The sequence below is a fragment of the Aplidium turbinatum genome, chromosome 18 (genome assembly GCF_918807975.1).
Source record: "Aplidium turbinatum chromosome 18, kaAplTurb1.1, whole genome shotgun sequence".
Taxonomy (NCBI): Eukaryota; Metazoa; Chordata; class Ascidiacea; order Aplousobranchia; family Polyclinidae; genus Aplidium; species Aplidium turbinatum.
This window is the reverse complement of record NC_137489.1, coordinates 12,489,095-12,516,339: the sequence shown is the minus strand read 5'-3', so window position 1 is coordinate 12,516,339 and position 27,245 is coordinate 12,489,095. Positions and strand designations below refer to the sequence as shown.

The 27,245-nt window shown below is 38.1% G+C and overlaps 2 protein-coding genes and 1 long non-coding RNA gene across 6 annotated transcripts in view; all 3 read right to left on the bottom strand.

The window, feature by feature from the left end:
- Positions 1 to 8,905: 8,905 nt before the first annotated feature.
- Positions 8,906 to 11,975, bottom strand: LOC145787571 (uncharacterized). The gene is made up of 3 exons (XM_082599338.1): positions 9,346 to 11,975; positions 9,092 to 9,165; positions 8,906 to 8,991 (listed from the first exon to the last, which is right to left on the bottom strand). The coding sequence occupies exon 1, from the start codon at positions 11,952 to 11,954 to the stop codon at positions 10,053 to 10,055; it is 1,902 nt and encodes a 633-aa protein (XP_082455464.1). The 5' UTR covers positions 11,955 to 11,975; the 3' UTR covers positions 8,906 to 8,991; positions 9,092 to 9,165; positions 9,346 to 10,052.
- Positions 11,976 to 15,201: 3,226 nt separating this feature from the next.
- On the bottom strand, positions 15,202 to 16,254 carry LOC145787780 (uncharacterized). 2 transcript variants are annotated; one of them, XR_014291441.1, is made up of 3 exons: positions 15,642 to 16,254; positions 15,388 to 15,461; positions 15,202 to 15,287 (listed from the first exon to the last, which is right to left on the bottom strand). It is a non-coding gene; the product is annotated as an uncharacterized LOC145787780 (long non-coding RNA). The 2 variants fall into 2 exon arrangements; XR_014291440.1 differs by having other exon boundaries at positions 15,202 to 15,461.
- A 1,654-nt stretch (positions 16,255 to 17,908) lies between these two features.
- The window catches only part of LOC145787988 (baculoviral IAP repeat-containing protein 2-like), a 44,325-nt gene continuing 34,988 nt past the window's right edge, over positions 17,909 to 27,245 (bottom strand). Inside the window, exons 18-21 of one of the 3 annotated variants that reach the window (XM_082599828.1) lie at positions 24,783 to 24,857; positions 21,274 to 22,966; positions 21,045 to 21,240; positions 17,909 to 20,955 (exon numbers count right to left, since the gene is read on the bottom strand). In XM_082599828.1, coding sequence (XP_082455954.1) covers positions 22,773 to 22,966; positions 24,783 to 24,857 — 269 coding nt within the window. In that variant the 3' untranslated portion in view covers positions 17,909 to 20,955; positions 21,045 to 21,240; positions 21,274 to 22,772. Of the gene's footprint in view, positions 21,241 to 21,273; positions 22,967 to 24,782; positions 24,858 to 27,245 lie in introns of all 3 variants that reach the window. The other 2 variants (XM_082599827.1, XM_082599829.1) reach the window with 2 other exon arrangements.

Below are 27,245 nucleotides of genomic sequence, written 5' to 3'. Positions count from 1 at the left end.
AGCAATTTCGAGCAAAATGTGTATTCCTCGCAACGCAATAAGTTCCGACAAGTGGTTTTGAGCAACGCTCTTCAAAGGTTTGCTGATTTCTTGGGCTGCTGGGTGTTTAAAACAGAAATACTCGGAAAAAACTTTATTTATGACGAGAAATGTTTTGTTTTTGTTTCAAATAAAATTTCCAAAAATTCTGCCCCTAAAATAAAATCTTTTTAAAATTGCTGCTTTAAATTGCTTACATTTTTGACAATTTTTGCAAAAATAAATATATTTACGTCTAGGCAAAAATAACTTTTCATGTACCGGTAAGCAAAATATTTTACCGGAGGCATGCCGTTCTGTTGTTTACAAAACAATCAGTTTATCACACGCAATTAAGTTGACTGGCTGATTGCTAATTTCACAAATCGTTTTTTAATGCGTTTGGATGCAACCCACTTGACTAGCAAAAGGCTACAAAATACCTTTGTCTCGATGTTAAAGGCCTACTAAATGAAAATTTCAAACGGGACTTAAGCATTAAAATGCGTAAACTGAACATTCAAAAATACATTTCAAGAAAAATTACCAAAAAAAAAATGTTTTCAATGGTGCTGGCAAGGCCCAAAGTCCAATGTTTTATTTATTTTCATTTTTTTTTCAAAATAACCAAAAGTGTAAACACTGCTCGAGAATACGTCACAAAAGACAGCAATAACAAAAGCCACGTTACCACATCTGATGTTTTGAGCAAACTGTGTAATGTTTTGATGTTGAAATCTGATGTTTTGATGTACATACATACATAGCCTACAGGCAAATCGCCCGCAGTAACAATTATTGCGAGATCAGCTGATTGCTAGTTTCTAGTGACGCAGACTGTACAGTCGCACGCTTCGCTGCTCAAGCCCAATCTAGTTTTGAAAGCTCTGACAAAAGCACGCGCGCAATGGTGGTCAGACCGCAATGGGGCAAAATTTTATTGAAAATCGTTTTATGGTAGCATGTTAAACAGAAAAAACGTGGAAAATCGCCAAGTCAGGTTTTTCCTTTAGTATCCCTTTAAGGCTTTTGACATTTGAAAACTAACAAACATTTTTGTGTTGGCAGCACAGTTTAGCTCGACTTTTGTGCGACATTGCATGACATTCTTTTATTGAAAACAAGTTTAAAAAATATTTTTTATTGAAATTCTGTTGACTCGAGAGAATGTGTGTTGCCATCACCATCACGTCATGTCTCTCACATTGTCGCCTGCCGCTCTTTCTCTTTTTTATCTTGAGAAGCTGGCGCAATAAGAGCGTCAGTCCGATAGCTTGTAGAGAAAATGAAGCAAAGGAATTTGTGTGGAGTTTCGATTCGGAAACGAGCTAGTTTTCGTGGCTCAATTTGTCACAAGCTTACCCACTGGACGGCCTTCGTGCAATTATTGCAACAAACTCAGAACTCATTATAAAGAAGGGTAAATTTTAAGAACAACAATTTTATAAAATTGTTATTCAATTCATTAATTCGATATTTCATAAACCAATGACCAAAGGGTTGAAATTTCTTTACAGCGATTTATAGATGCTTGTAGACAAAAAATGATGGAATCGAAAGTAAAACATGTTTTGCATGATTTTATTGAAATGTTTGGAAAACTTGAAAATAAATGTCAAAATATATAAATATTTTAAATAAATTAAAACAAAACTGTGAAGGAAATTTCGATAAACCTATAGTAAGTTTTAACTTGAAAAAGCTTTTCGAACTTTGAGCGCATATGGGCTACACTGTAGCGCACCCAGCATGGGGCTAAGGGGGCTCAAGCCCCCCCAAACTCACCACCAAAAATGAATTTTTTGTATTCCCCCTTTTATAACTTGTGCTTATAGGTTAGATATGAATAAGACACAATACAACAGGGATGAGCATTATAACAATATATTTTACATATTTACAAATAGTTTTAATAGTCAAACGTTGTCGGTTTAACTTAAGCCCTCATCAGAAATCTGAAAATATTTATAAAAGTGCAATAATTTTCAACTTCTTGAAGGTAAAATTACATTAGGAAAAGGCAACTACATAAATAACTACAAAAGAATTTGCACCACAGGGAACGTGATACATCAAGTAAATGTTGAAGAGAATGGACGTTCCTCCAGCAAATAATTGTTTGTTTAACTTTGGGTTGTAGCGTTTGATTAACAATGCTTCCTATCATAACAGAGAATTTTGGTGTCAAATTGGGATTCGCTTTTGCGTAAAATTGTAAATGAGCCAGCAGAGAATTTTCGACGAAGGTGCAAAAAGAACACTCCATGATATGGTTTTCGATGGCACTTTTCTTTAACTCAATAAAGTTCAGATGCTCCCGTACTTTCGTGGTCAAATGTATGGTAAACATACCGATGTACCGTACGTCAATGCCGAATCACACGGGCCTGTAAAACTGCATACGACATTTGAGCAGAGAGACGAAAGCGTCTGGGACTTAAGTTGAAAAAACGAACTAAATTGGAATGTTTTGTAAGTAAGAAAAACGTCTACATCAAATCTACTGTTTACAAAATTAGTGTTTTGTTTCAAACTGTTTTCGTGCTAGTTGTTGTTTTCACACTTATTTGTGTTGGCAAACGGAAAGCTAATTCTATTTTGTCATATGACAAAAAAAGTCGAGATCTATAGAAGATTGCGAGAGTGGACCTAGGGATGAGGATGCTGATGGTGCTAGTAGTATGGGCAGGCGCGGATTTATGGGGGGGCAAAGGGCCCCCCGAAATTTTGTGAGGAATTGTTGAAGTTGTATGTTTCTTCATCAAATGGGTTAATATGCTTCTAAACAGCTGATCTTAGTCCCACGGCGGACTTAACTTATCCCGGGGAGGGGGTGGGAATAATTTTTTGTTATTATTATGGTTGAAATTATCCATCGATCAGACTCCATTATTTTCTTTCATACAACTTCAAATACATTTTAAAAGCAACATTTGTTGGAGCTAACTCAGCTGACTGAGCTACCAACGCTGAACAAAATGACATCAGTTGAAACAATCTGAAACCTTGAATGGCTGTTTTATAGTTTTTAGTCTTCATTATAATTTCAATCAATTTCCATATAAGCCTGCAAACATACAAATATCCAATTGGTCATGGACACTGTATACAGGGTTTTAAACCAGATTTCAAATTTACCTTGCATGCTTAGCAATTTTTATTCAAGCAAAATTTATTTTTTAAACATTCACAATTGATGAAAATAGCTGTTTTAATGTCGGTTTTATAGCATATCGTATATGTCGTAGTATCATTGTTCATATCCGGTTTTATCTTTTTCTTTCTTTTTAATTGATTTTTAAATTTTCTGCCCTGCCACCCCCCCTGAAAAAAACTCGTAGATCCGCGCCTGAGCATGGGGTTCACTAGGCCAACTTTTAGTCTGATTGAAAGAACGAATCCTGATGTATCGGCAACCGGTGGATTGTAAGTGCTTTTAAATACCGTATTAATCAAAGGGATGGGCATTGGCCTATTGTCACTGTTACTATTGTCGCAAATCACTCGGCCTGCATTTCTGAATTAGCCCCCCCTTAAAGTTTTTCTGGGTGCGCTACAAACTTTGATAAACCAGCCAACGCTTTCTTGTTAGCCCATCGAAGTTGTTTATCAGCTAAAACCACAGTGGAACACATCACAGAATTGAAAACCGTCTCAAATCTGTTCGTCATATTTTTTTCATTGTGTAATTATTGTGCGTCACCTGGCGGATGCTATCTACTAACAGAGTTGTTGTTCTGTGCAAAGCTGCACTTCACATAGCTGAGTCTGAGCTTGTTTTTACTTTGTGTACAGCTGTTAATAAAAATTGTTAAAACGGAAGCCAAGCTTCGTTGTGAAGTCTCCACAAATATCTGTTGAAAATTTCATAAATTGCAACTGACATAGCCTGCAAGCTTGTAACCTACCTAAACATTCTTGATGGTTATCACCAGAGCTGTGGAGTTGGAAGGATTTTAGTGTGTCCGGAGTAGGAGTTGTTAACAATAGGCGGACTCCTACTCCAGCTTGATACAAAACAATAAGCAAAATTTTGCAATATTTTTTTTAAATCTTGTTGCTTGCTGTCCTTATTGAACTCTACAACTTCACCAAAAAATAAACGTGTTTGTTCTTGTTATTTTTTATGAAAGCGCCGTTTCAATAGTGATCACAACTTAAAGTAAAAATAACTTTTAATAAAATGAAAAAGGACAATTTTTTTTTAAATGTGGCAACCCTCCGATATCTGGCAACACTGCAGCCGGGGTCGGAGTCGGCCAATTATAAACCGAGGAGTCTGAGTCGTACATTTTTCACCCGACTTCACAGACCTTGTTATCATACTGATTGCCGTGGTACAAAAATGTCTGTGATAAGTTGTGAGTAAAATTATTTTGAGAATGAAATTAAAAAAGAAACTATTTGCAACACCTGATCGTTATTTTTTATACTGTACCGTGTGTTTGCTATATTGAATGTGCCATAGTGTGCAGTTTCAAATCTAAAACGTGTAGCAACGAAATATCAATTTATAAACATTTTAGCTTTCAGCAGAAAAGAACACAAACTAGTTTTACTAATAACCTGGCAAAGATGCAGAAATCAACATTTAAGAGCTGAAACAAAACATTGATATGACCAGGCCAGGGTTTAGGAGGGGGGCAGAGGGGGCAGTTGCCCCGGGCCCCTGACTTTTGAAGGGCCCCTCTATGTGGAAAAAATGTGATTTTTTTCCTTTTGGCCTTTAAAGTTTAAGTTTCTGCAAAATGCTGTGCAGTACTGGACTGATGCTACTGTAGACGTAGAGATGGCTTTTCGCGCCGTAGGCGCGAAAAATTTTTTTGCACGGGGGCCCCCCGATGTAAAAGTGCTCCGGGCCCCCATCAGCTAAATCCGGCCCTGGATATGACCATTAAAGAATAAAAAACAGATTTTATCTTAGATTCGGAGAACCTGAAACAGAAACACTTCAACACATAGTGCTGTTTCGAATAGCAACGAAATTGTGAACCGGACTGAAAGAATCCAAACGCTCATCTTGGCTTGATCAAACCGAGTGCACAATTGCACATCTTCTCTTCCTAGAAGCTATGTTTTCTGAAACAACTGCTGCAGTTTGGCTGAGATCTATTTTGATAAAAAAAAGAGACATGTATTGGCTGAAATTTCGCATTTGGCAATTTTAATAAAAATAAAAAATAAATTAAGCCTATTATCTGATTGCTGCAAACGTTTTAATTAATATAAAATGTAATATACTGTATTGTTTAGAGTTTTAGATTATCTCTTTATTTTTAACAATAGTAACCCTTAAACATTGCAGTCCAACGAAACGCATTTGAAATGTTTTTTGTACTCTATTCGTAAAAAAATATTTTTGTCTCCTGCATAATTATGTATCGTAATTTTTATTGGCATTTGTGTATTTTTTTCAGTTTTCTTCTGAAAATAAGGACAATTTTGCCCGAGCTTGGGGCAAAGTTAAGAGCAGACGATGCCTGATGACTTACCAAAAGATGTCCCGAACCTTAAGAATCTACATGAAGAAGAAAATTGTTTTGAAAAAGATAAAAAAGAAGCTTCAATACATTTTTCTTCCAGAGACAATGGAAGAACTTTTAAAGAAATCCACAGGAAGTATAGTATCTTCAAAAATTGCGGATATCATGTATAAAGAATCGAGAATAGCAGAATAAAACCACCAAACATCTTTGCATGATTTTGTCTCTCAGGAATTTTTCATTTTGCGTTAACTGATGTGATTTTTATTTTTGCCAACAAAATAATTGCACAGTTCAGAAATGTTTTTGTTTATAAAAAAATATTTCTTTTGACAAATATGGAACAATGGGGCATTATGCATTTACAGCATACCATACAAAGGTAGAAATTTTCCTTTATCTAATTGTGATCCAACAACTTTGCTTATGTCACACAAAAACAAAGGTTGTTGAAGTTATCTGTTTTCTTTTAAACCGTTTATTATATGCTACTGTATGTTTATGTCGCAATTATTGGTTGAAGCAGAGACAGAGAGAAGTAGACAGAATGGACATGTGCTATTTTTGTTCAATGATCCGTTACATCATGAAATGTATCGTTGCTTCGTTAACAGCAGATACATGAAAAAAGGAAAGTGGTTGTGAAATGCTTCTATGAGTAGATACGTAGTACATACTAGTGATGCAAGCCGCGCCGCGCCGCGCCGCGTACGCGGCCGCTTTTGACTTTTTCGCCGCGTGCCGCGCCGCGCCGCGTGGAAGGTTGAAATGACAAAGCCGCGCCGCGCCGCTTGCCGCGTAAACTTTCAAGAAATTAATTTTTCGTAAACGTAAACTTTCAAGAAATTAAACTTTCGTAAACGTAAACTTTCAACTTTTCAAGAATCAGCTATGAAACTTCAAATTTAAATTGGAAACACGGATCAGTTATTTTTCCCTTCGGAAACCCTAAGATGGAAAGCTATGCAAATGCAAATTGCAAATGGCTTGCAGTTGACAGGGTTTTAGGGCTTGCTTGTCAGGGAAGTTGTACGAATGTTTTTGGTTAGTAGCCTAGCTGATAAGCTCAGTTACCAGGCTATAGGCCTAGCGCAACTACCGCATTATTTACTATATCAGTTAGCCCAGTGAGTTCAGGCTATAAGTTTTACTCTTGTGTGTGTAGTTCATATAGCCACTGGCATTATAATTGCATTATTGCTTACAAAAAGTGTTCAAAAGTCCTGATACTGGATCCAGGAACATTCTATTTGTCTTAGTTTGTATTATGTCTTAGAACTTAGATGCATTGCTGATAAGAGAATATGATCTGGTTAGCCTGGCCAATTAGTGCACAACTGTATTGGTACTAGGTTACCAGTTATATGCCATGGATGCTTTTTCCTACAATTGACTTTCTAAACAATAACTCGTTAAAATATTTTTTTTTAATTTTGTAATTTGCGGTGTGCGGTGCGGTGCAGTGTCAAAGTTCCAGATAAATTGCGGTGTGCGGTGCGGTGCGCGGATAGATGAGTCAGTTGCGGTGCGGTGTGCGGATAAAAATTTTGGGTTCGCTGCATCTCTAGTACATACACTAAAGTATGAAGTACCTTGTCTGCGAGAATAAATACCCTGCCACATGTCGGTCGTCGTTTTTTGTGTAAACTGTCACATGTATATTTACTGTATTTTAGCATCACTATTCGTTGCACATGCGTTGAAAACGGATAAAAATACACGTTCAAACCTGAGCTAAATTTTAGTTTGCAAAAATCGTCAGCCTTCTTTCAGGAATATCAACAATGCCACATTTTAGTGCTATTTCAGTATTACATAGCACACTGCACTGCAAATTGCAATGAAAGGTTATTCTGAATTTCTAATCTAAACTGCTCTTTCATTCACTACTAACTACCAATAGGATTTAGAAAACTAACATGAAATTCAGTCGAACGACTTTTTTCTGGCTATTGATAAATGTGTTATTTTTTTTAGACAGAGAAGCCCCACTTTTCTTATTTGTTATTTTATTTTATTTATTTCATTTTTAGGAAAAGTGGGGCCCTCTGTCTGCGGGGCCCCTGTTCTTTAGCACAATGGTTAATCCAGGCCTGATGGTTGCTGATATACAGTAGTTATAGATAGACCACAGACGGTTATGCGTCTATTCAAAGCCGATAATTCAAAGTGGTAAATTCAAAGCCGATAATTCAAAGTGGTAAATTCAAAGCCGATAATTCAAAGATAACAATTCAAAGCGGTCGATTGAAAGCCGATAATTCAAAGACGACAATTCCAAGCGGTCAATTGAAAGCCGACAATTGAAAGCCGGCAGTTCAAAGTTGACGATAATTAATCCGCTTGCTTGGAAAAGTCAATAATTGAAATTAATTAATCTTGTTGTGATGTGATAAGAGTGCGAGCTCGTACTGTACTCAAAAGTCCATCGTTTTGCAATGCTGAAGTTAGTCAGAAGTCGAACAAGGAGTAGTATGGATGTTTCTTTCACGAAAATGGAAAGAGGAAGGAATAAAGCATGCCATAGCGGCGACTGCTATAATTACGACAGGGATAGTAAGCTTGGTGAGGGGTTAAGCTTCTGGTTGTGTGAAGAGTATTGGAAGGAAAATAAGTGCAAAGCAAGAATGCATGTCTGCAATAAAAAGGCAGTGAAATTTGTTGGAGAACATAACCACGCTCCAAATGGTCAGCGTAAGCAGGTTTTGGACGTTTGTGCCCAGGTTAAGTTGCAAGCAGCAACGTCTTACGCTACAACTCAGCAAATCATTACGGCTGCAACAGCAGATTTGCATCCAAATGCAGCACCTCAAATTCCTGTGGAACGTGTTTTGAAACGCAGCATTCAGCGAGCCAGAAGGCAAGTACGAAATATTCCTGTGGAGCCGTCAAATGCTGAAGAACTGGTAATTACATTAGAATTCAAGAAATTGAATGATGGTACTGTGTTTCTGCTTTATGATTCTGGGCCTGGAAATGATCGCATATGCATCTTCAGTACCCAGCGTAACCTTGAACTTCTCTCTCAGAGTCAAAGCTATTTCTCTGATGGAACGTTTAGCACAGCTCCAAGCCATCTCTTTCAACAGCTATATACCATCCATGCTATTGAATTAGGCACAATTGTACCTCTTGTCTATGCTCTTCTTCCGAACAAAGCTGCTCAAACCTATTGTCGACTTTTGCAGGCTATAAAAAACCTTCGACCTCAAATAAATCCAATGTCCTGGATGACAGACTTTGAGAAGGCTGCAATCAATGCCATTCAAGACAATTTTCCCGCAACTTCACTGACGGGCTGCTTTTTCCATTTACAGCAATGTGTTTGGCGTAAAATGCAGCAATTTGGATTGGTAGCAGCTTATAAAGAAGATAATGGAAAGTGTAACGTACGAACACGCACACAGAGTGACGGTAATGTATTCAACTGTCGACGACAACGACAGCGACGACAACGAACAAGCAGAAGGTCAAACGAAGAAGAAGGTTTCTGTGACAACACAGCAAAACAACGATTAGCAAACAAAACTTACGAATTAGGCCTAATGCGGAATTACAGATGACGAATTATAGGCCTAATGACTTCTTACCGACTATTTTGTGGCGCACGGAACAGCACAGGGAGAAACCCAACAATTGAAAATTCTACCGTTGTAGATCGAAACTGAACATATAAACGGTAAACAGTAAAATATTATGCTATAAATTTCACATCATAGGTGAGTCCCGTACTTGATTTAAACATCGGGAAATGAGACGAGGTACTTATTACACTTAACCATTGACACTAAAATTCACATTGGCCTAGCCTATCACAAAGGTTGCAGTAGGATGTTAAGCTTACCGTGAACTGTGATAATCACTGATTTGGCCACATAGGCCAACGGCAACGACAGATGAAATTGCTGCACAGAGTTCAACTATGCTTCAACCACACAGTACATTAACGCAGTAGGCTAACTCTTATTCAACTAAAAAACAGCAGCACCGTTAAATAGCTAGAATTAACTACCAGTCGCTAACTATAGTTGCTGTAAACGTTAAGCTGATCTTTACATGTAGCCTACTGCCACTTAACAAAACTCAAAGCACAAAGAAACGTAGTAACGAACGCAAAGGCGCAAATGTAATTATGACGTAACGATCACACCTCGAGGTGAGACAGCAGGGGTTGCCAGGTGCTACTTAGGGAATCCGAATTTAGTTTTTAAACATAGAAAAGGAGGCGGACAAATACGACGTAACACCCCCACACAAAAATAGGAACTGAGTGAACATTTTTTACGATCAAACTAAGTCGTGTTTGGAACGATATGTTTCACAATCCAATCAGCCTTCAAGAGGACCCTCATGAACAAAGGGTTGCAAAATGCAGTCACTTATCACAATTAAAGGCAAATTTCGAAGCAGGTAGTGTGTTTTTCACTATTCTCAACAAGAAATGTTTGTTTTTGGCTTTATTAGCCAACAGAAATTCGTTCAATAGTTCATAATACACATTGATCAATGCCTTTAACCCGGCGACAGGTAAACAGTCCATTTTGTTCTGCATTAAGCAGTTTCCAAAATCAAGCACAGTTTCGAAATTGGTCTCTTGACCACATTGTATCGAGTTTTCACCGAAACTGTGCGTACAGTCCCTTTATTGTCTGGGTATGTGTCAACCACTCGCCCCAACAGCCACTTCGAACGAGGTTGGGAATCGTCGACGAGGAGGACAACATCATCTTTTTCAAAGTTCTTCTCTCTTTGAAACCACTTCTGTCTCTGAATGATGAATGGGAGGAACTCACGGGTCCAGCGCAACCAAAATTGATTGGCTAGGTATTGCACCTGGGCCCAGCGGCGTCGAACATAACAGTCTTTTCTATCAAACAGTCCAGGGGGCAGGTTTGGTGCTTCTCTCAACAGCAATAGGTGATTGGGAGACAACGGCACATCATCTTGTGGGTCAAAGGTGATAGGAACGATGGGTCGCGAATTTATGATTGACTCCACTTCGACCATCAAAGTAACGAGAGCTTCATCTGAAACGGTTTGCTCCTTCATCAGAGCAGTTAGGATCCTTCGAATGGAACGGATCATGCGCTCCCATGCTCCACCGAAGTGAGAGCCGGTTGGCGGATTCCAATGCCAGGTCACATTTTGTTGGCACAGATACTCATTAATCTTCTGTTGGTTCCACAGTTGTAAGGACTCACGCAATATTCTTTCAGCACCGACAAAATTCGATCCGTTGTCGCTATAAATGTCGGTTGGGAGACCTCGACGACCGATGAATCGTCGAAGGGCATCAATAAACGAGTCGGTAGACATGGTGTGGGTAATTTCAATGTGGATAGCTCTTATTGACATGCACGTGAATACGCAGCCATAACGTTTGAGTGAACTGCGGCCTTGCTTCACCATAAAGGGTCCAAAATAGTCGACACCGACATGAGAAAACGGAGGCTTATCGGGTTGGAGTCTTCCAGATGGCAAATCAGCCATAAATTGTTTGCCAACTTGTGCATTCCTTTTTTTACAGAGCAAGCACTTCCCGAGGACACGTCTAACGGCGACGCCTCCCTTCAGAATCCAGTATGTTTGTCGAAGAGATGCCCATGTATGGGTCATGCCAGAATGGCCCACTTGAGCATGGTGACTTGTAATCACAAGATCTGTAAGGTGAGAGTCAAAAGGTAACACGATCGGGTGCTTGGCGTCTTCTTCGATTGGTGCTCGCTCCAAACGGCCGCCAACCCGAATGACCCCATCAACCAATATAGGGTTCAATTTAACCATGGATCGTGAGAATGTCCTTTTAGTTAGCATGGCACCTCCAGATAATACGTTTAGCACCTGTCCAAAGCGACTTCTTTGCACATATTTAATCAGTTCCACTTCAGCAAGCTTCAATTCGCGGACTGTGATGGGAGATCGATTAAGTGGAGCTTGGCAAACCGAGGGTCGAGTCTTCATCATGAGGAACTCTTTGTAGCGCATCAACCACGCTGTTGCTTTCTTCAAGCGTATCAGCTTGGAATATCGATGAATCAATCGGTCAGTAGAACAAGAAGCTTCTGAAGCGGCACTCACGTAAACTTGTTGTTTCTTGACGGGCGCAAACTCTGCTGGAAGATCAGGTAGTTTTATTGGAGACTCTGGCCATCTTTCTTCGGCTTCCCACAAAAACGTTGGGCCAGACAACCAGAAACTGGAGCTAATCAGCGTACTCGCATTCATCCCACGGGACGCACAATCGGCAGGGTTTAACTTTGAAGGCACATGTCTCCATTTCGAAAGGTCTGTATTTTGTTCAATCGTGGACAATCGATTGGCAACAAATGTAGGGAATCTTTTCCTTGCATTACAAATACCTTGTAAGACAGCGCTCGAGTCTGTCCAAAATCTTGATGTGCAATTGGGTAGGTTCAATTCCTTTCTCACTATTTTATCTAACCTCACGGCCATAACAGCAGCAGTGAGTTCCAGCCTCGGAATGGAAACTGTTTTAAGTGGGGATAAACGGGACTTTCCCATCAGAAATGCACAGTGAATCCTTCCTTCATCATCAACAAGACGGAGGTAGGACACAGCTCCATATGCCACAGACGAAGCGTCGGCAAAATAGTGAAGTTCATGTTCCGTTACCACGCCAAAGTGGGGAGGTTTGAAACAGCGAGGCAAACGTACATCGTGAAGCTGGTGTAGCTGATTTATCCATTCATTCCAAGTGTCCACTTCAGATGCCGAAATTGGGTCATCCCAACCGAGACCATGCTTGCACAAATCTTGCAACAACAACTTTGGTTTCAAGGTTACTGGAGCAACAAACCCCAGGGGGTCATATAGCGAGCTCGTCGCAGACAAAATACCTCTGCGGGTCAGGGGTCTCTCAGGTAATGGGAGTTGATACTTTCCATCAATCTGCCTGACTGATTTTGTCATCATGTCATATGCCATTCTATCTTCACGTGAGTTGGGCATGTCAAGTACTGATTTTTCATCGCCAAAATCCGTTTTCCATAAACACTCGATTTGTTGCTCGATGGCAATGTCTCTTGATTGAGCAAAGTTAACTTGATAAGAAGAAGAGGAAGTTGGTGACAGAGATGGGCCCAACAAGGACCAACCCAACGGGGTTTTTATAGCGATCGGCTGATCACGTGATCCCTTCCGTGAACGTTGAATGCAAAACACTTCTGGGTTGTCGACACCGATCAACAGTGTCACACTTCCACCCTTCACACAGGGAAATTCCAGATCATCTAGGTGGGGTAGTCCAGACAGTTCCTCTTGACTCGGAATGGCATTTGGAGTAGTCGGAATTTCATCAATTGACAGGACTCCAGACAGCTCAAACTTTCGTCTGTCATCTAGGGAGGACACAGACAAGCTTACAGATATTCCATCATATATTTTAGACGTGTTAGAAAGAGTCTGTAGTGAGATCTCTCTTTTATCCCCAGTGATATTCAAAACGTCTATCAATCTGTTAGCGCAAAAGGTTGCTGTAGAACCTTGATCGAGGAAAGCGTAAGTCAAAACTTCATTTCCATTGTATCTAACCTTTACTGGCACAATGCACAGGTAGGCCTTGCAGACACTCGCGTCTTTATCTGGCGGCCGCGGTTCCGTCACTGAACAAGAAAGAACTCCCCTTTGTTCTTCATCACTGCGTGGCTGAGATGAATTAGGCGGATTAGGGTTGTGGAGCAAGGTATGATGGAAACGTCCCTTGCACCCTTCAATGGTACATGTGCTGTCAACTTTACAGTCGCGAGTTTGATGCTTTGTGCTAATCAGGCACTTATAACATAAGTGTGCATCGTAAACCAGTTGTCTACGCTGTTTGTACATCATGTTTTTAAACTCGTCACAATCAACAAGCTTGTGCGACTTGCGTTTACAACATAGACAAGCATTACTGAAAGATGGTTTTGATACACCCTTGAGCGGAGGAACGTCCGTGTTAAATGCTGAGACTCGATCCTTCCGACTGGGTTTCTTTGCCAGGGTCTGGTGAGTTTCCTTCGCCTTATGAATCCTACTTCCGTAGAGGGAGTTCTGGATCTCTGCTCGCATGCCAACAAATTCTGCAAGATCTCTGAATCCTGCTTCACGGCTTGTGTTGTGCAGAACCATAACCGATCTCTCTGCCCATGCCTCTTGCATACGGAATGGCAACTTCTCAATCATTACCATCATTGTGTCCAGAGAATTCAGTCCAGCAAACTCATTAATGTCATCCAGGGTTGAGAGACACACATCCATGGCATTGGCTAGATCCTTTAAGCCTTGAGGATCGTTATGCCCAACCTTTGGCATCCTCTTCAGTTTTTGCTCTGCTGCATTTGCGATGATATGGGGCTGGCCATACTCCAGGTACAACTTCTTCCTTGCCAGCTCATAGCCATCGGGTTTCTTCACAAGATGTTCTATTGAACGCTTTACGTCACTATGACAATGTTGTAACAAATAGACCAACTTCCTTTGATCGTTATGTACCAGCGGGACGATCTGTGCGTCAAACGTACGCACAAAATTTTGGTAAGTTAAGGGGTCACCCTTAAATGAAAGTATTTCTGGTCGTGGTAAGAAACGTTCGTCACTATAAGAGAAATGTCTACTTGGTTGTTGGGGCTGCTGATAGGAGCACCCTGGTTGTTCACCGACATGGGACATAGGTTGGTAATCTGGTCCATACGAGTCACGTTTAATTGTTTTCGGTTGCCAAGCCAAACTTGGCGAACTAATATTTACTTGAGGAGTCGAGCGTGCTGCAGGGAACGTAGAATTAGGCGTGTTAGCTTTAGTATCATGAGTAGCATAAGGAGATGAAAGGACAGGAGAAGATGTTTCTTGAAATTGCACAGAGGGTCTCTTTGTCAAACGGGAGGAAACATTCTCCTTGCTGTTTGGCAGACCAGGTGACGTGAATCCAGTTTCATCGACAGTAACGTAAGGTGAATCAGCGTCACTCATCGCCTCTGCCCGAGATTGCAATTCCAATTGTAACATTTCAATTTTGTGTTCAGCTTGCCTGCTCTTCCTCTCAGCTTCTTCTTTCTTCCTCTCTGCTTCTATCCGAGCTTCTTCTTTCTTCCTCTCAGCTTCTTCTTTCTTCCTCTCTGCTTCTATCCGAGCTTCTTCTTGAATATGAAGCTTTTCTCGCTGAGCCAGTTTCAGTTGGATCAGTACTTCACGTTGCTTTGAGCTTGCTCGCGAGCTGGTGCTTCCAGAGCGTAGGCTCACGGAACGATGTGAGGAACTAGGCTTCTTGTAAGACGTAGATGGCACAGGCAAGTTGGCTGTTCTTTCCAGCCACTCCTTGCAACGAGTGTCAAACTCGACCTTATTTTCTTTTATTAGGGAGCGTTCGGTTTCCCTATCATCTCCAATCATATTAACAACTTCCTGATATTTTCGGTCCACTTCGGAGGAGTAGGAACGGAATGCCTCCAACTTAGTACTAGGATGAAGCATTAGCCGCTCTCCATGCAGATAGGACTGCTGCAAATTTTTTGCGGCCCCATCGAACTCAGCTTGCTTGGCTGCAGAAGCATCCTCGAGTGGACTACTGCCTTGGACGCTCATCATAAATAAACAAATGTAGAAACAATTAAGCCTACGGCAAACCTTCGGGACTTGAGTGCTGCAACTCCGAGGACTGTCCACAATAGTCGAAACGCTTCTATGTAACGTACGAACACGCACACAGAGTGACGGTAATGTATTCAACTGTCGACGACAACGACAGCGACGACAACGAACAAGCAGAAGGTCAAACGAAGAAGAAGGTTTCTGTGACAACACAGCAAAACAACGATTAGCAAACAAAACTTACGAATTAGGCCTAATGCGGAATTACAGATGACGAATTATAGGCCTAATGAATTCTTACCGACTATTTTGTGGCGCACGGAACAGCACAGGGAGAAACCCAACAATTGAAAATTCTACCGTTGTAGATCGAAACTGAACATATAAACGGTAAACAGTAAAATATTATGCTATAAATTTCACATCATAGGTGAGTCCCGTACTTGATTTAAACATCGGGAAATGAGACGAGGTACTTATTACACTTAACCATTGACACTAAAATTCACATTGGCCTAGCCTATCACAAAGGTTGCAGTAGGATGTTAAGCTTACCGTGAACTGTGATAATCACTGATTTGGCCACATAGGCCAACGGCAACGACAGATGAAATTGCTGCACAGAGTTCAACTATGCTTCAACCACACAGTACATTAACGCAGTAGGCTAACTCTTATTCAACTAAAAAACAGCAGCACCGTTAAATAGCTAGAATTAACTACCAGTCGCTAACTATAGTTGCTGTAAACGTTAAGCTGATCTTTACATGTAGCCTACTGCCACTTAACAAAACTCAAAGCACAAAGAAACGTAGTAACGAACGCAAAGGCGCAAATGTAATTATGACGTAACGATCACACCTCGAGGTGAGACAGCAGGGGTTGCCAGGTGCTACTTAGGGAATCCGAATTTAGTTTTTAAACATAGAAAAGGAGGCGGACAAATACGACGTAACAGAAAGTTTGCAATGAGTGCGCGGAGCCTGGCAGCACTAGCTTTTGTACCAGAACAAGACGTTGAGAACGCATTACAAGCCCTAGTGATAGATGAAGAATTTGATCACCGAATTCAACCTGTAGCTGATTACTTTGAGGACACTTGGATTGGTCGACCAACTCGCCACGGGCATCGAAGACCTGCTGTGTTCCCAAATGAACTTTGGAATGTTTATCAGCGCACTTTGCGTGGAGAGCATCGTACCAACAATAGCATTGAAGGGTGGCATAGACGTTTTCAATCAACTGTCGGTTGCTTTCGTCCGTCCATCTTTCGCTGCACCAACGCTCTTAAGAAAGAGCAAAAACATAACGAAATCCTAATGGAACGTCTTGTGGCAGGCCACAATCCTCCATCTCGAAAAAGGAAATATGAACTACTAAATGAACGGATCCTTCGCATTGTGCAACAGTATGATGCTCGAACAACGGCTCAGTATCTGCGTGGAATTGCTCACAACTTTGGCATGTAGTTTTCTTGCGAACTATTTTCTGTTAGAATTGTCGGCTTTTGGTATGTAATTAAATTGAAACTGTTTTCTTATGAACTATTTTAGGTTTGAATAGTCGGCTTTTCTCTGTTTTGTTTTTTGACATTAATCTCAGCTTTGAATTATCGGCTTTTAATTGACGGCTTTGAATTTTCGTCTTTGAATCAACCGCTTTGAATTTTCGTCTTTGAATCATCAGCTTTGAATAAACGGCTTTGAATTTTCGGCTTTGAATTGTCTGCTTTAAATTGTCGTGCTACCACCACAGACATAGTAAAAAGTTTCAAAAACAATCAGTAGTAGAAAGTTTGCGTTCACGTGATGATCCAATTCCCAACTTATCTGCAATTTAGGCTAGAGCTTTTTACAGAACACAGTAAGAAAGAATGCATGATTGAAACATTTTAAGTTCTATATTTTCTGATTACATTGATAGTAAATGAAAACAATTTGAAATTTCTGTACTTGCTCTATTCCACGACTATGACAAAACATCATTGTTATGATACAAGCTACATTATGAAGCTAAAATGATAGCCACTATGACGTCACGCTTTATCGACCTTATAAGGAATTAGGAGTAAGAGCTTGAGAAACAGGGTACTAAAAGTTCAAAACCCTTAAATAAATATTGTTTAAACACTTGTGGAAAAAAATTGCTAAAAGCATGTTTTAATCAGCAACATCTTTCAAAAAATACTAAAAACTTGACACAACTAATTTTTTGTTACATGGTGATTGGCATCCTACATCACGTTTGACGTCGTATGGGGATGAGGAAATTGACATGTGTTTTTAAATAGCCCTAAACTGATTGAATATCGGACCAGTACCTTGAAGAAAAGTAGAAAGTTTTTGAAAAAAGCTTGACGACTCACATCAACAATGAACGAATATTTGAGTAGGACAAGAGTCTTTTGCAGTAGGAATGTGCATTCGTTGTGAGCATGGGTAAACCAACAGTATTTCTATGTTTTGCAAAACTATTTAGTCTATTGTTAATAGGGTATGGCGTTGATAATATGATAAAATCATAATCATGCTCATCCTCTTATTAGGTTTGTAATCAGCATTCAAACATTATCTGTGCTCATAACAACAAGATATGGTTAACATAGTAAATTACATTACTGGCTTGTAATTACTATATTCGTGAAAGTTTTTAAAGCTAGAGTTATCGATCCCTTAATGGTAACAACCTTACATCCTTTTCTAAAACTTAAAATTAATATTCATTATGAAATCTTTCTAATTTTCATAAAACCAAGACAATGACTAGGCCTATTTCTTTCAAATTACTAAACTTGTTTGTGTTGGGTAGGCCTAGTAGGCTACAGGTACCTTTAGGTTAATATTCCTCCGAGACAGTCATTTGTATGCAAGCGTTGTTTCTCCAGTTGAATATGAACAAACAAAACGCCGTTACTACTCAAAACCCTCCCTCTAAAAGCGAATGACTGGAAAGGTGTCCTACTGCTAACTTCAACAAATCCAATTGAAAATTTAACACATTATAGCATAGGTTTATATGCAGTCACGACTGTGACAATTACAAAATAGCAAAAAGCACAAAGTGTCTCGTCAACTATAGCATAGTTAGTAGGCTAACAATGATATAGTAGTCTAGACCAGTGGTTCTCAACCTTTTTGTCTTGGTGGACCCCTTTTGGTGCCTTCGAAGCAGTCGCGTACCCCTAAGACAACGCACTTGACGACTGATGAGATTGACGAAGTTATGTTATGAGCTATATAAATAAAGTGACTTGTGTTCTTCTGGTGACTATAGACTACTAGGTTACCTTCAGATGTTAAGGATGATACCTAGCTTTTATTAACGACGTTTCGTCAGTCAGCACGACTGACTTTGTCAAGTGGGCTGAAACAGGTAAACATAACCTGTTCAGTAACAAATGGCACAACACAAACACATACTAACGAAATGAATAATGTAGCAAGAATCAGAGTAAAAAAAACGCAACAGGTTACCGCTCAATTTTATTGATAACGCAGTGATGCCTAAAAACAATAGGCCACTATACGGCAGCGTAAATTTATCTATTCAACGTCAAGAAACGTTGAAATAGTATGAGACAGGACAGAAATAGAATTAGCAATTACAACGATTGTGAAAAAGCTCTGAGCAAAGGAAAAAGTGAACACAAAGTCAAAGTAATTGAAACGTCGAAAAATTGATTAAAACGTCGGTAATAAAAGCTAGGTCTCATCCTTAACATCTGGATTATTCTGGAGGTAACCTAGTAGCCTATAGTCACCAGAAGAACGCAAGTCACTTTATTTATCAAATGCCTGCTGGTGAACAGTTTCACTCTGTCTTGATGAGCTATATGTTGGCACACAGGATCAAACATCAGTAACCTATTTGCTCATTTGATGTTTTTCCATAAATTTTATCAAAAGTAAATTCGGTAGAAATTTTGCGATCGTTACAAAGAACTTCTCCCTTTTTTCATTCCTAATCAATATTAATTCGTTATAACCACAGTCATTGCAAAACTGTGAGTGGTAATAGACTGCTGACTAACGTTTGCATTTCCAAGTAAATCATTGATCAACAATCTGCTGTCTCAAAAGAATTAAGCTGATCATAGCCAACATAGCCTTATTAAAAGGTTAAGTTAAGGAACCAAACCTTTGTGCAATGTCCTTTGCAATTTGAAACGACGCACCAGTGCGTTGCGACTTACAGTTCGAGAATCACTGTAGGCTAATACATAAAAAAAAGCACAAACAATTTTAAATTTCGCAATTTATCAATCATATTGAAAACTCGGAAACTTTCACGGACCCCCTAAAATCGCTTCACGAACCCCCTGGGGTCCGCGGACCCCCGGTTGAGAACCACTGGTATAGACTCTAGATGAAACATGTAGTCAGATAAAACATTTCAGGGAGCGAAGATGTTTTTCTATTTCAGCATTGCTCCAGCCGCGAGATTGTCACTGCTAATAATAAAGAAATTCAGACTGAATTTTTTACACCTAGCCTACAATCACCGCAATTACATTGACAATCACAGCAATTAACAGTTTCAAGCAAATATTATCTACAAGTAATTTGTGTTTATACAGTAGCCTATTATTAAAATCAGTTAATCTATGACGATCAACAAGTAGATAGTCAACTAAAAAGATGGGAAACATCGGCTACAAGTCAAAGATACAGGTGAAAGTAATAATCAAACATATACAATTTGTAATGGCTAAGTTAAAATATGATGTTGTTTTCTTTTCAAACAATATTTTTGTAAAACAGGACAAAATATAGTAGGCTACTGATACAGTGTTATGTATGAAGGAAATCAAAACAAATCCTCAAAAAGTGCTAAGCTCTACCAAGCAAACACCTTTCTGTAACTTTTGATTTAAACAATTTAAACAGTATTTCTTAACGTTGCCAAGTAAAACATCCTGAAAGAATATTTACAAACTAAGTGCATTCACAATCACTATTCATTATGTTGTTTGAACAAAAATGGATTGTTGATTGTTTGTTTATGATAAACGTCATGTTTTTTGGACAACTACAGTGCGATAAAACAACTACAAGATAAAAATCAAAAAGCACATACCAATAATCCGATGGAAAAGAAACAGCGTTTGAAAGAAACTTCATTCAAGTTGTGAAGTAAGCAGAAGTTATATCGTAACATCCAATCAAAAGATGATACAAGTTGAAATGAAAAACAAATAACTTGACCCCAACACCACCATATATCCGAATGCATATCAACAGACTCGGTATAACGTATGAACATAAACACATGGTCAAGGGAGCATAAGAAAAACTGGTTGCAAGAAACCATTCTTTGGCGTGACAAGAATGATAAGTTGGAAAGAAAACGAAGCGAAAGTGCAACTACGTTTGCATGAAACTTGAAACAAGATAAACTTCCGACTGGCCTCAACATGGCCCGCATACACTTTATACAGTAGGCTACATAAGTTACGTGTTTCATCAAATAGAAGCGATTTTAAAACCTAGAATAAGCGCACACATTACGATATACACACAGTAAAACTTAATCATAATAATTTGTAGACTAAATATATGATAGATAATTATAGTGTGAACTAACTGATCTCTCTTATTATTTGCAAAAAAGTGTAGCCTACATATTCAACTAAATAAGGGTTGAAGCTTAAAGACACATATCAATAAAATACACCATTTCAAACAAGAACTCAATTGAAATGAGAAAGAACTTTCTCGAAAATTCCCTTTACGTGTTGACAGTTATGGAAACAAAACAAACAAAAAATAAAACACTCTGACACCTATATAGTAGCCTATATATACACAAGATAAACACTTTATAACTTGATAAAAAAGTTAATTCTTTTCAATCCAATTAACATTAACTTCTGCAAAAATAAACAAGCAATACTTCTTTTCCAAGTTGAAATTAAAATTGTTTAACCTCATATCGGAGCAGAAAATGTCTCTTACCTACACCAACAACTTTCCAAAGTACAACCAAACATTTGAACAAAGAGTTGATTCATCATACTCAATACGTAAAAGAACCACAACACCTAAATTGGAGTTAACTAACTAAAGTGCAGCTGGGTTGCAAAATATACCAAACCCAATAATTCAAAATATTTAACGAAAAATTTTAACACAAATGTTGCTTGGCGTAAAATCACCTTAGTTTTTTTTTTTTTTTTTAAAAAAAACACCTTAGTGTCAAAATCAAAGTGCTATAGATAGCGAACTCCAGGTACAGATATAACTACTAACTGTAAGTTTTTCGCAAGCAAAACGGTCTATTAACAATCAAATTAATCCTATCGGAAGTACGGTACTATCTTTTTCGTTCCGGAAACGTTCATGACAAAAAATAAAATGATATGATTCAAATAAAAACAAAGTGTAGCCTACGTCACCGCAAAGTTTGTTACATCCGATGCAATTATATAACATTCAAAAAACACAAGGTACTAAAATTAAAATATAAAAGGGGTTAAAGGTATAATTAAAAATGCTGGAAAACATATTTAAAAATAAAACAAAAATCACAATATGCACTATAATTATTAAAGTAACAGCAGTCGCAAAAATAAGTCAACTGAACCAAAAAAGACAATGTGTCAGCCAATCAAAGATACTCAAAAACGTAGGGTCCTGTACGATACAAACCTAAAACCGATCAAACAAGGAGACACAAATCAAAAGGTTTCATAACATTCTCATCAGAGCCAACCTTGTACTGTAAGCTAATTATAAGAAAAACTACGACATAACATTTTTTAAGTGTATGCTACTATAGCTTACATATGCAAAGTATGCAACTATACAACATAGGCCTACATACTGTGCCACAATATATTTCTATGTATTTTTAGCACTTACGAGCATTCTGGACACTTATATAGTTTCAGCAAACAAAATTAATTATCAAATTAAACACACCCAGCTTAATAGGTTACATTAGGTTACTTTAACTTAAACCTTTTTTTCTTTGTAATAAATTACAAAAGCAATGGTAGTACTATACAGTAGGTACTGAACTTAATAAATCAAACAAATGTTATGTCAGTAATGCAAAACTGATCGAAAAAACTACGTACAGTCTTTTATCCAAAACTGAGCTGAGTGAATGAATAAAATAACTTAATCACGTGATGATAACTTATTCGAAAAAATCCAGCAGAAAAGTTTGCTGCTAGGCTAGTGTTCTGTCAGCAGCCTCTAAGCCTAAACCCTACATCTTTCTAAGTTTAGGAAAGTTCTGGCAAATTTCCACAGACGATAAAGCTAAATTTATATGCAGCGAGACAACGTTGTCGTTCAAGACCTTGACAAGTTAGAAAGATACATTAAGATTCTGAGCTGGCTGCGATCCAATCGTTTATGATCCGGTGTTGGATTATGTCGTTGAAATGGTGGATGACACCTTTCACGATTTGTGTCATGCAGAAACAAACCGCAGATCACACAAGCATCAGCCCCACAATTTATTGCGTCCTAAATGGGGCTCATGGTCTGCGTGAATTTGAAGACGATAACGCAATATCGTGGTTGCCCAATGCCTGCCTTGGCAATCGAGTCCAAGTCATATCGATATCATAGCAAAAATCCTCTCAGTTCTTGGATTTGGTGGCAAAACAGGTTTATATTTATAGAGGATAAAACTACAATTTTTAACAATTCGTCTCGAGCATATTGTTGGCTATTCTTAGCGTAAGAGAACAACTTTGTTTATCTTTCTTTGACAGATGGGGCAATTCTTCACAACTTGGGCACAATTAGCGCAGCTGCAACAATGACCACATGGCAAAAACATAACTTTTACAATATTGGCAAAACATATCTTGCAGTTTTGTTCTTCATGTAGTTCTTGAACACGCAATATCATTGATGGAGACATACCTGCATATGAAATACATTTAGCCTACAATCAATAAATTTTTTTTGTACTTAAGATGATCAGTTCTGATTAAAGGGGAGTGTCGATCGAATTTCTTCAAAACCAATGAAGGCCTACGCTACCATCAAGCCGATGGAAACAATTGTTAACTTTTCATGTTACTAATAGTACTGGGTTTGTAAAGGCCATTACAATTTGAGGTAAAGGCGATGCCATTAAAAATGACGTCACCGCCGATAGATCGTTAAGCTTTGTTGGATGATGAATGGTGGAGATATTTCAATCGCTTTTGTTACACTCGTTCGTTAAGCAGTTACAACTGCTACTACGCTCATACGACGACGATGACGACTGCTATTATTATGTGCAAATACAACACAACTAAAGTGATTTCTGGTAAAACTTATGTTAGCTTCGTTGAGTTAATCAGCGTACAGGAAGTAACAACTATATCCAATAAATAGTTCCATAGCAGCCATGATAATTCATACACGATCATTAGAATATTTTTTTTAAATCAGTTTTGAGTTGCGCAATAAAGTTTGTAGTTTTGTTTGAAAAGGACTACGAATTTAAATAAGCGTTGTATTGTGAGTGAATGCATTCGAGTGACTTTGTCCCAATTTGTTGAAACAGTACACAGTATGCAGAACAGTTGCCAAAAGAAATAGACATTTGTTGAACCTTTTTTGAAACAATGAGTATGAGTTGAACCATAGGCATGAAGCCGAGCAACGTTATCAAGTTTAACATATTCAAGTTTATTACATTTACAGAAACACAAAACTACGTAACAAATTAAATATCGAACGTTTTCGACATCATAAGATGTCCTCTTCTGGAATAACTTTCTACCACATCATGTGATCTGTTCAACACCTTTTGATGCAGTTACCTTTGATTCTCGTAGAGTCTATATCGTTGAGTTTGAGCTAGTCAGAAGTACTGCGCAGTTTTTGTTTTTTCCTGTTTACAGTGTTAATAAACCATTGTACTTCATTCAGATGTAGTTAAATTGTATATATGTTAAATCTTCAAATTATTCATACATTTTTTATAATGTGTAACAATAAGAGTTCTTTAAATCTTAATATCATAGCGACTTTTAATTGAACACATTCATTATATTTCAATGATCACAAATTGCATTCAGTTTTTGTTTTGAAACACAATAGTTTAATATCAGTAACCTTTTTCCGTTGTCTTTATTGAATATTAGTTTTGCATGTATGGGTAACCTAACTATTAATATGACTAAAGTTTTAAAATGATAATTAGTTTTAGCTAATATATATTTCACAATTGTTTTTATATTAATTTATTCTGGCAAGAGCATATCTTGATATAAGCAGAAGAGTTTTTTTTTTATCATAAATGAGGTCTTTGGTGATGCGTCCCAAGTATTTGTATTGGCTTCAGATTGTTACCATCCATACTCGGACAACTACTTTATCTGGTACGTAAGGTATCTTCATCAGATCGTGCACGGATTTGACCAGATCTGGTAAAGATATGGACCAGATAAGGTGGTTGTCTGGATAACCATATTCTTTCTAATTTTTTCTTATTATTATCACTTTACTGTTTTCAGTAAATATTTTCATTCTATGTTTTGTTAACTGTGTTTCCTTTGCCAAATCAGAATTTAAAACTGGAGATGATGTGTGCAAAAACCGAGTCATTTATGTAAAATCTTTGTTTAGATTATTGAAAACTCTGTATGACAAACAAAAATTGAAACAACATTACATCCAGTTTCAACCATTGTAAAAAAGACAATAGTGTAACACAGCCAAAATAAAATGTTGTGATTGTCACCTTCGGGAAGAGATGTGTCTCTTTCCATATGTGGATTGTTCGAGCTTGATGATGCCGCTTCAGGTTGTTTAGGAACTATTTTAAGAATATAATAAACGCGTAACATGTATCATGAAACATGTATGAGCTCAGTAACATGTATGAGCTCAGTATTTTTTATTATTAAAAATGAAAGGAGTATCAGCAGAGCCCTATTTATGGCATTTGCATTTCGCTCTACTACTGTAGAGCATCATTAGTGTCTTATTCATCGTCTTGAACTGGATATCAAGAAACTATATAAGATAAATTATTGTAAAATAAGTCTAAAACTATTTATTAAATTTTAAAACAAATACTTAATCAGCAAAAGATTGGCTGCTACTTGCAGAATTGATCACAGCACACTAATCTCATAAACCAATTGACTGTATTTGACAGAAATTGAAGCAATTCATTTAAAGTGCTGTGAAATTGTGGAATTAAATAACATACCCTATTCTGACACTGATGTCAAGCCTATCAGAACCTATTTCTGAGCTGAATTTAATGAAACTCTATCAGCTATGAACCTCAGTAGACCTACAATCATCAATCAATTAATCAATCAGCGGATGATTTATTTGCCAGAAACAGGAACAGTACATGTTTGAAATACGAAAGTCATATTATTACTGCAGAAGTTGCGCAATGTTTTCATACTTGCAGGGAGACAACAGTTCAGTTCAGTTTGTTTTTATTTCTGACCATCACAACAACAACAAAAATATATGACAAACATAGCAGAAGTCTAGAAAAAGGTAGAAGGGACAAGACGCGGACGTTATAGCGTGCATGTTATCGAAGCAGGACAATCAGTTTAAAATATGGCACGGTCGCAACACCTTAACTACAACGAGACAACAATATTTTGGTATACTCGTCAATTGCTACCCTACAGTCATGATAATTTGGTCATATAAATTACAAACAAAATATCACAGAAAAATACGCACTAAAAATAAAACCTCCACACAGTAGCTGAGATAACATAAACACAGAATAACATAAAATGAACAGGCATTAGGCTTACTCAAATCGCTGACAAAACGTTTATGACTGTATGTTAGGGTGCATCTTCTCCCCCTTATTTTTTAAATCAAAGTTGTGCCATTGATAAATGGTGTCCATTTTAGGTCAGATTCAGCCAAAAAAATTATGGGGGTTGTGGGACCCCCCCTACCACCACCTCCGCAACCCCCCAAATCCGCTTCACTAAAATTGCAATAACTCAAAAACCAAACAAGATAGACAAATGGTGTTTGGTAACATCATCGCAACTACTTGATTTAATTCAAATCTGCCAAAAAATTTGCAATTTTATGTGAATTTTAATTTTCGATTTTGTGACAGGGTTTGTATGATCATGTGTAATACGAAAAATATGAAAATCAATCTTCATGTTGACTTTTCCAGTCGCTTGTAGATATCTGGCTGGTTAAATTTAAGACTGCTCAAAAGTATTCCAGTCATTCTCAATAAATTTCGAGTTTGAAATGGTCCCATCAGAGAATATTCCATGCTCATCATCATCAACTGATGGTGCAAGCTCTGAGGACGATGTTCCCAGCTGTAGCACAGCACCAGAGGTTCACAGGAGAAAGTTAAAAACTGGTGCACTGCTTGAGGTGCCTTATGATATCCTGTCAAGAAATTCAGTTGTTGAAACTAGTCTATGACAAGGTGCGGTATTTCTCCAGCATCTGCTTCAGCTTTTCTACAGAGCATCATAATGGAATCAACATACACAGGGAAAGAATTGACTGGCACACAGTTACTATCAAAATTTACACTGTCATATGCTTCTTGTGATCGATACAAACGAAAAACAAATGTTAACATAGTGGAAACCATCAAGGAAAATTGTACACCACCCTTGTTGTATAACATACATTGGGATTCTAAACTCATTCCAGAATTTAACAACAAATACAAAAAGGTTGAAGTTATGCCTATTTTAGTATCAGAAGGTCATCAAACAAAACTTCTTGGTGTGCCATCCGTCAGCCCCAAAGTTGGGCAGTACGCTGGTAGCATTATCAGTGACTTCGCTTGTGACTTGTTACGTGAATGGAAGTGCTCTATGGATGGGACCATAAGTATGGTGTTTGACACTACATCTACAAACACTGGTCTGTGGTCAGGAGGTTGTGTGGAACTGCAAGACCGGTTAAGCAAACCACTCTTATGGTGTGCCTGCAGAAAGCACATTGGCTGGCAGTGTTTTTGATGCACTGCAAATTGAAACATCCAAGTCTCCAGAGATCACCATATTTAAAAACTTTCAAAGTTTCTTTAGCCATGTTTCTCAAGATAATTTATCTTTTCCTCCTTATTTCAGTGAAGCCGAGTACATTTCAACCAGTGGAATGGATTTCCTAAATAAACAAAGAAAAGATGCTACAAACCTTGCTACTCAACTGCTGACAAAAAATGATAGCAGTG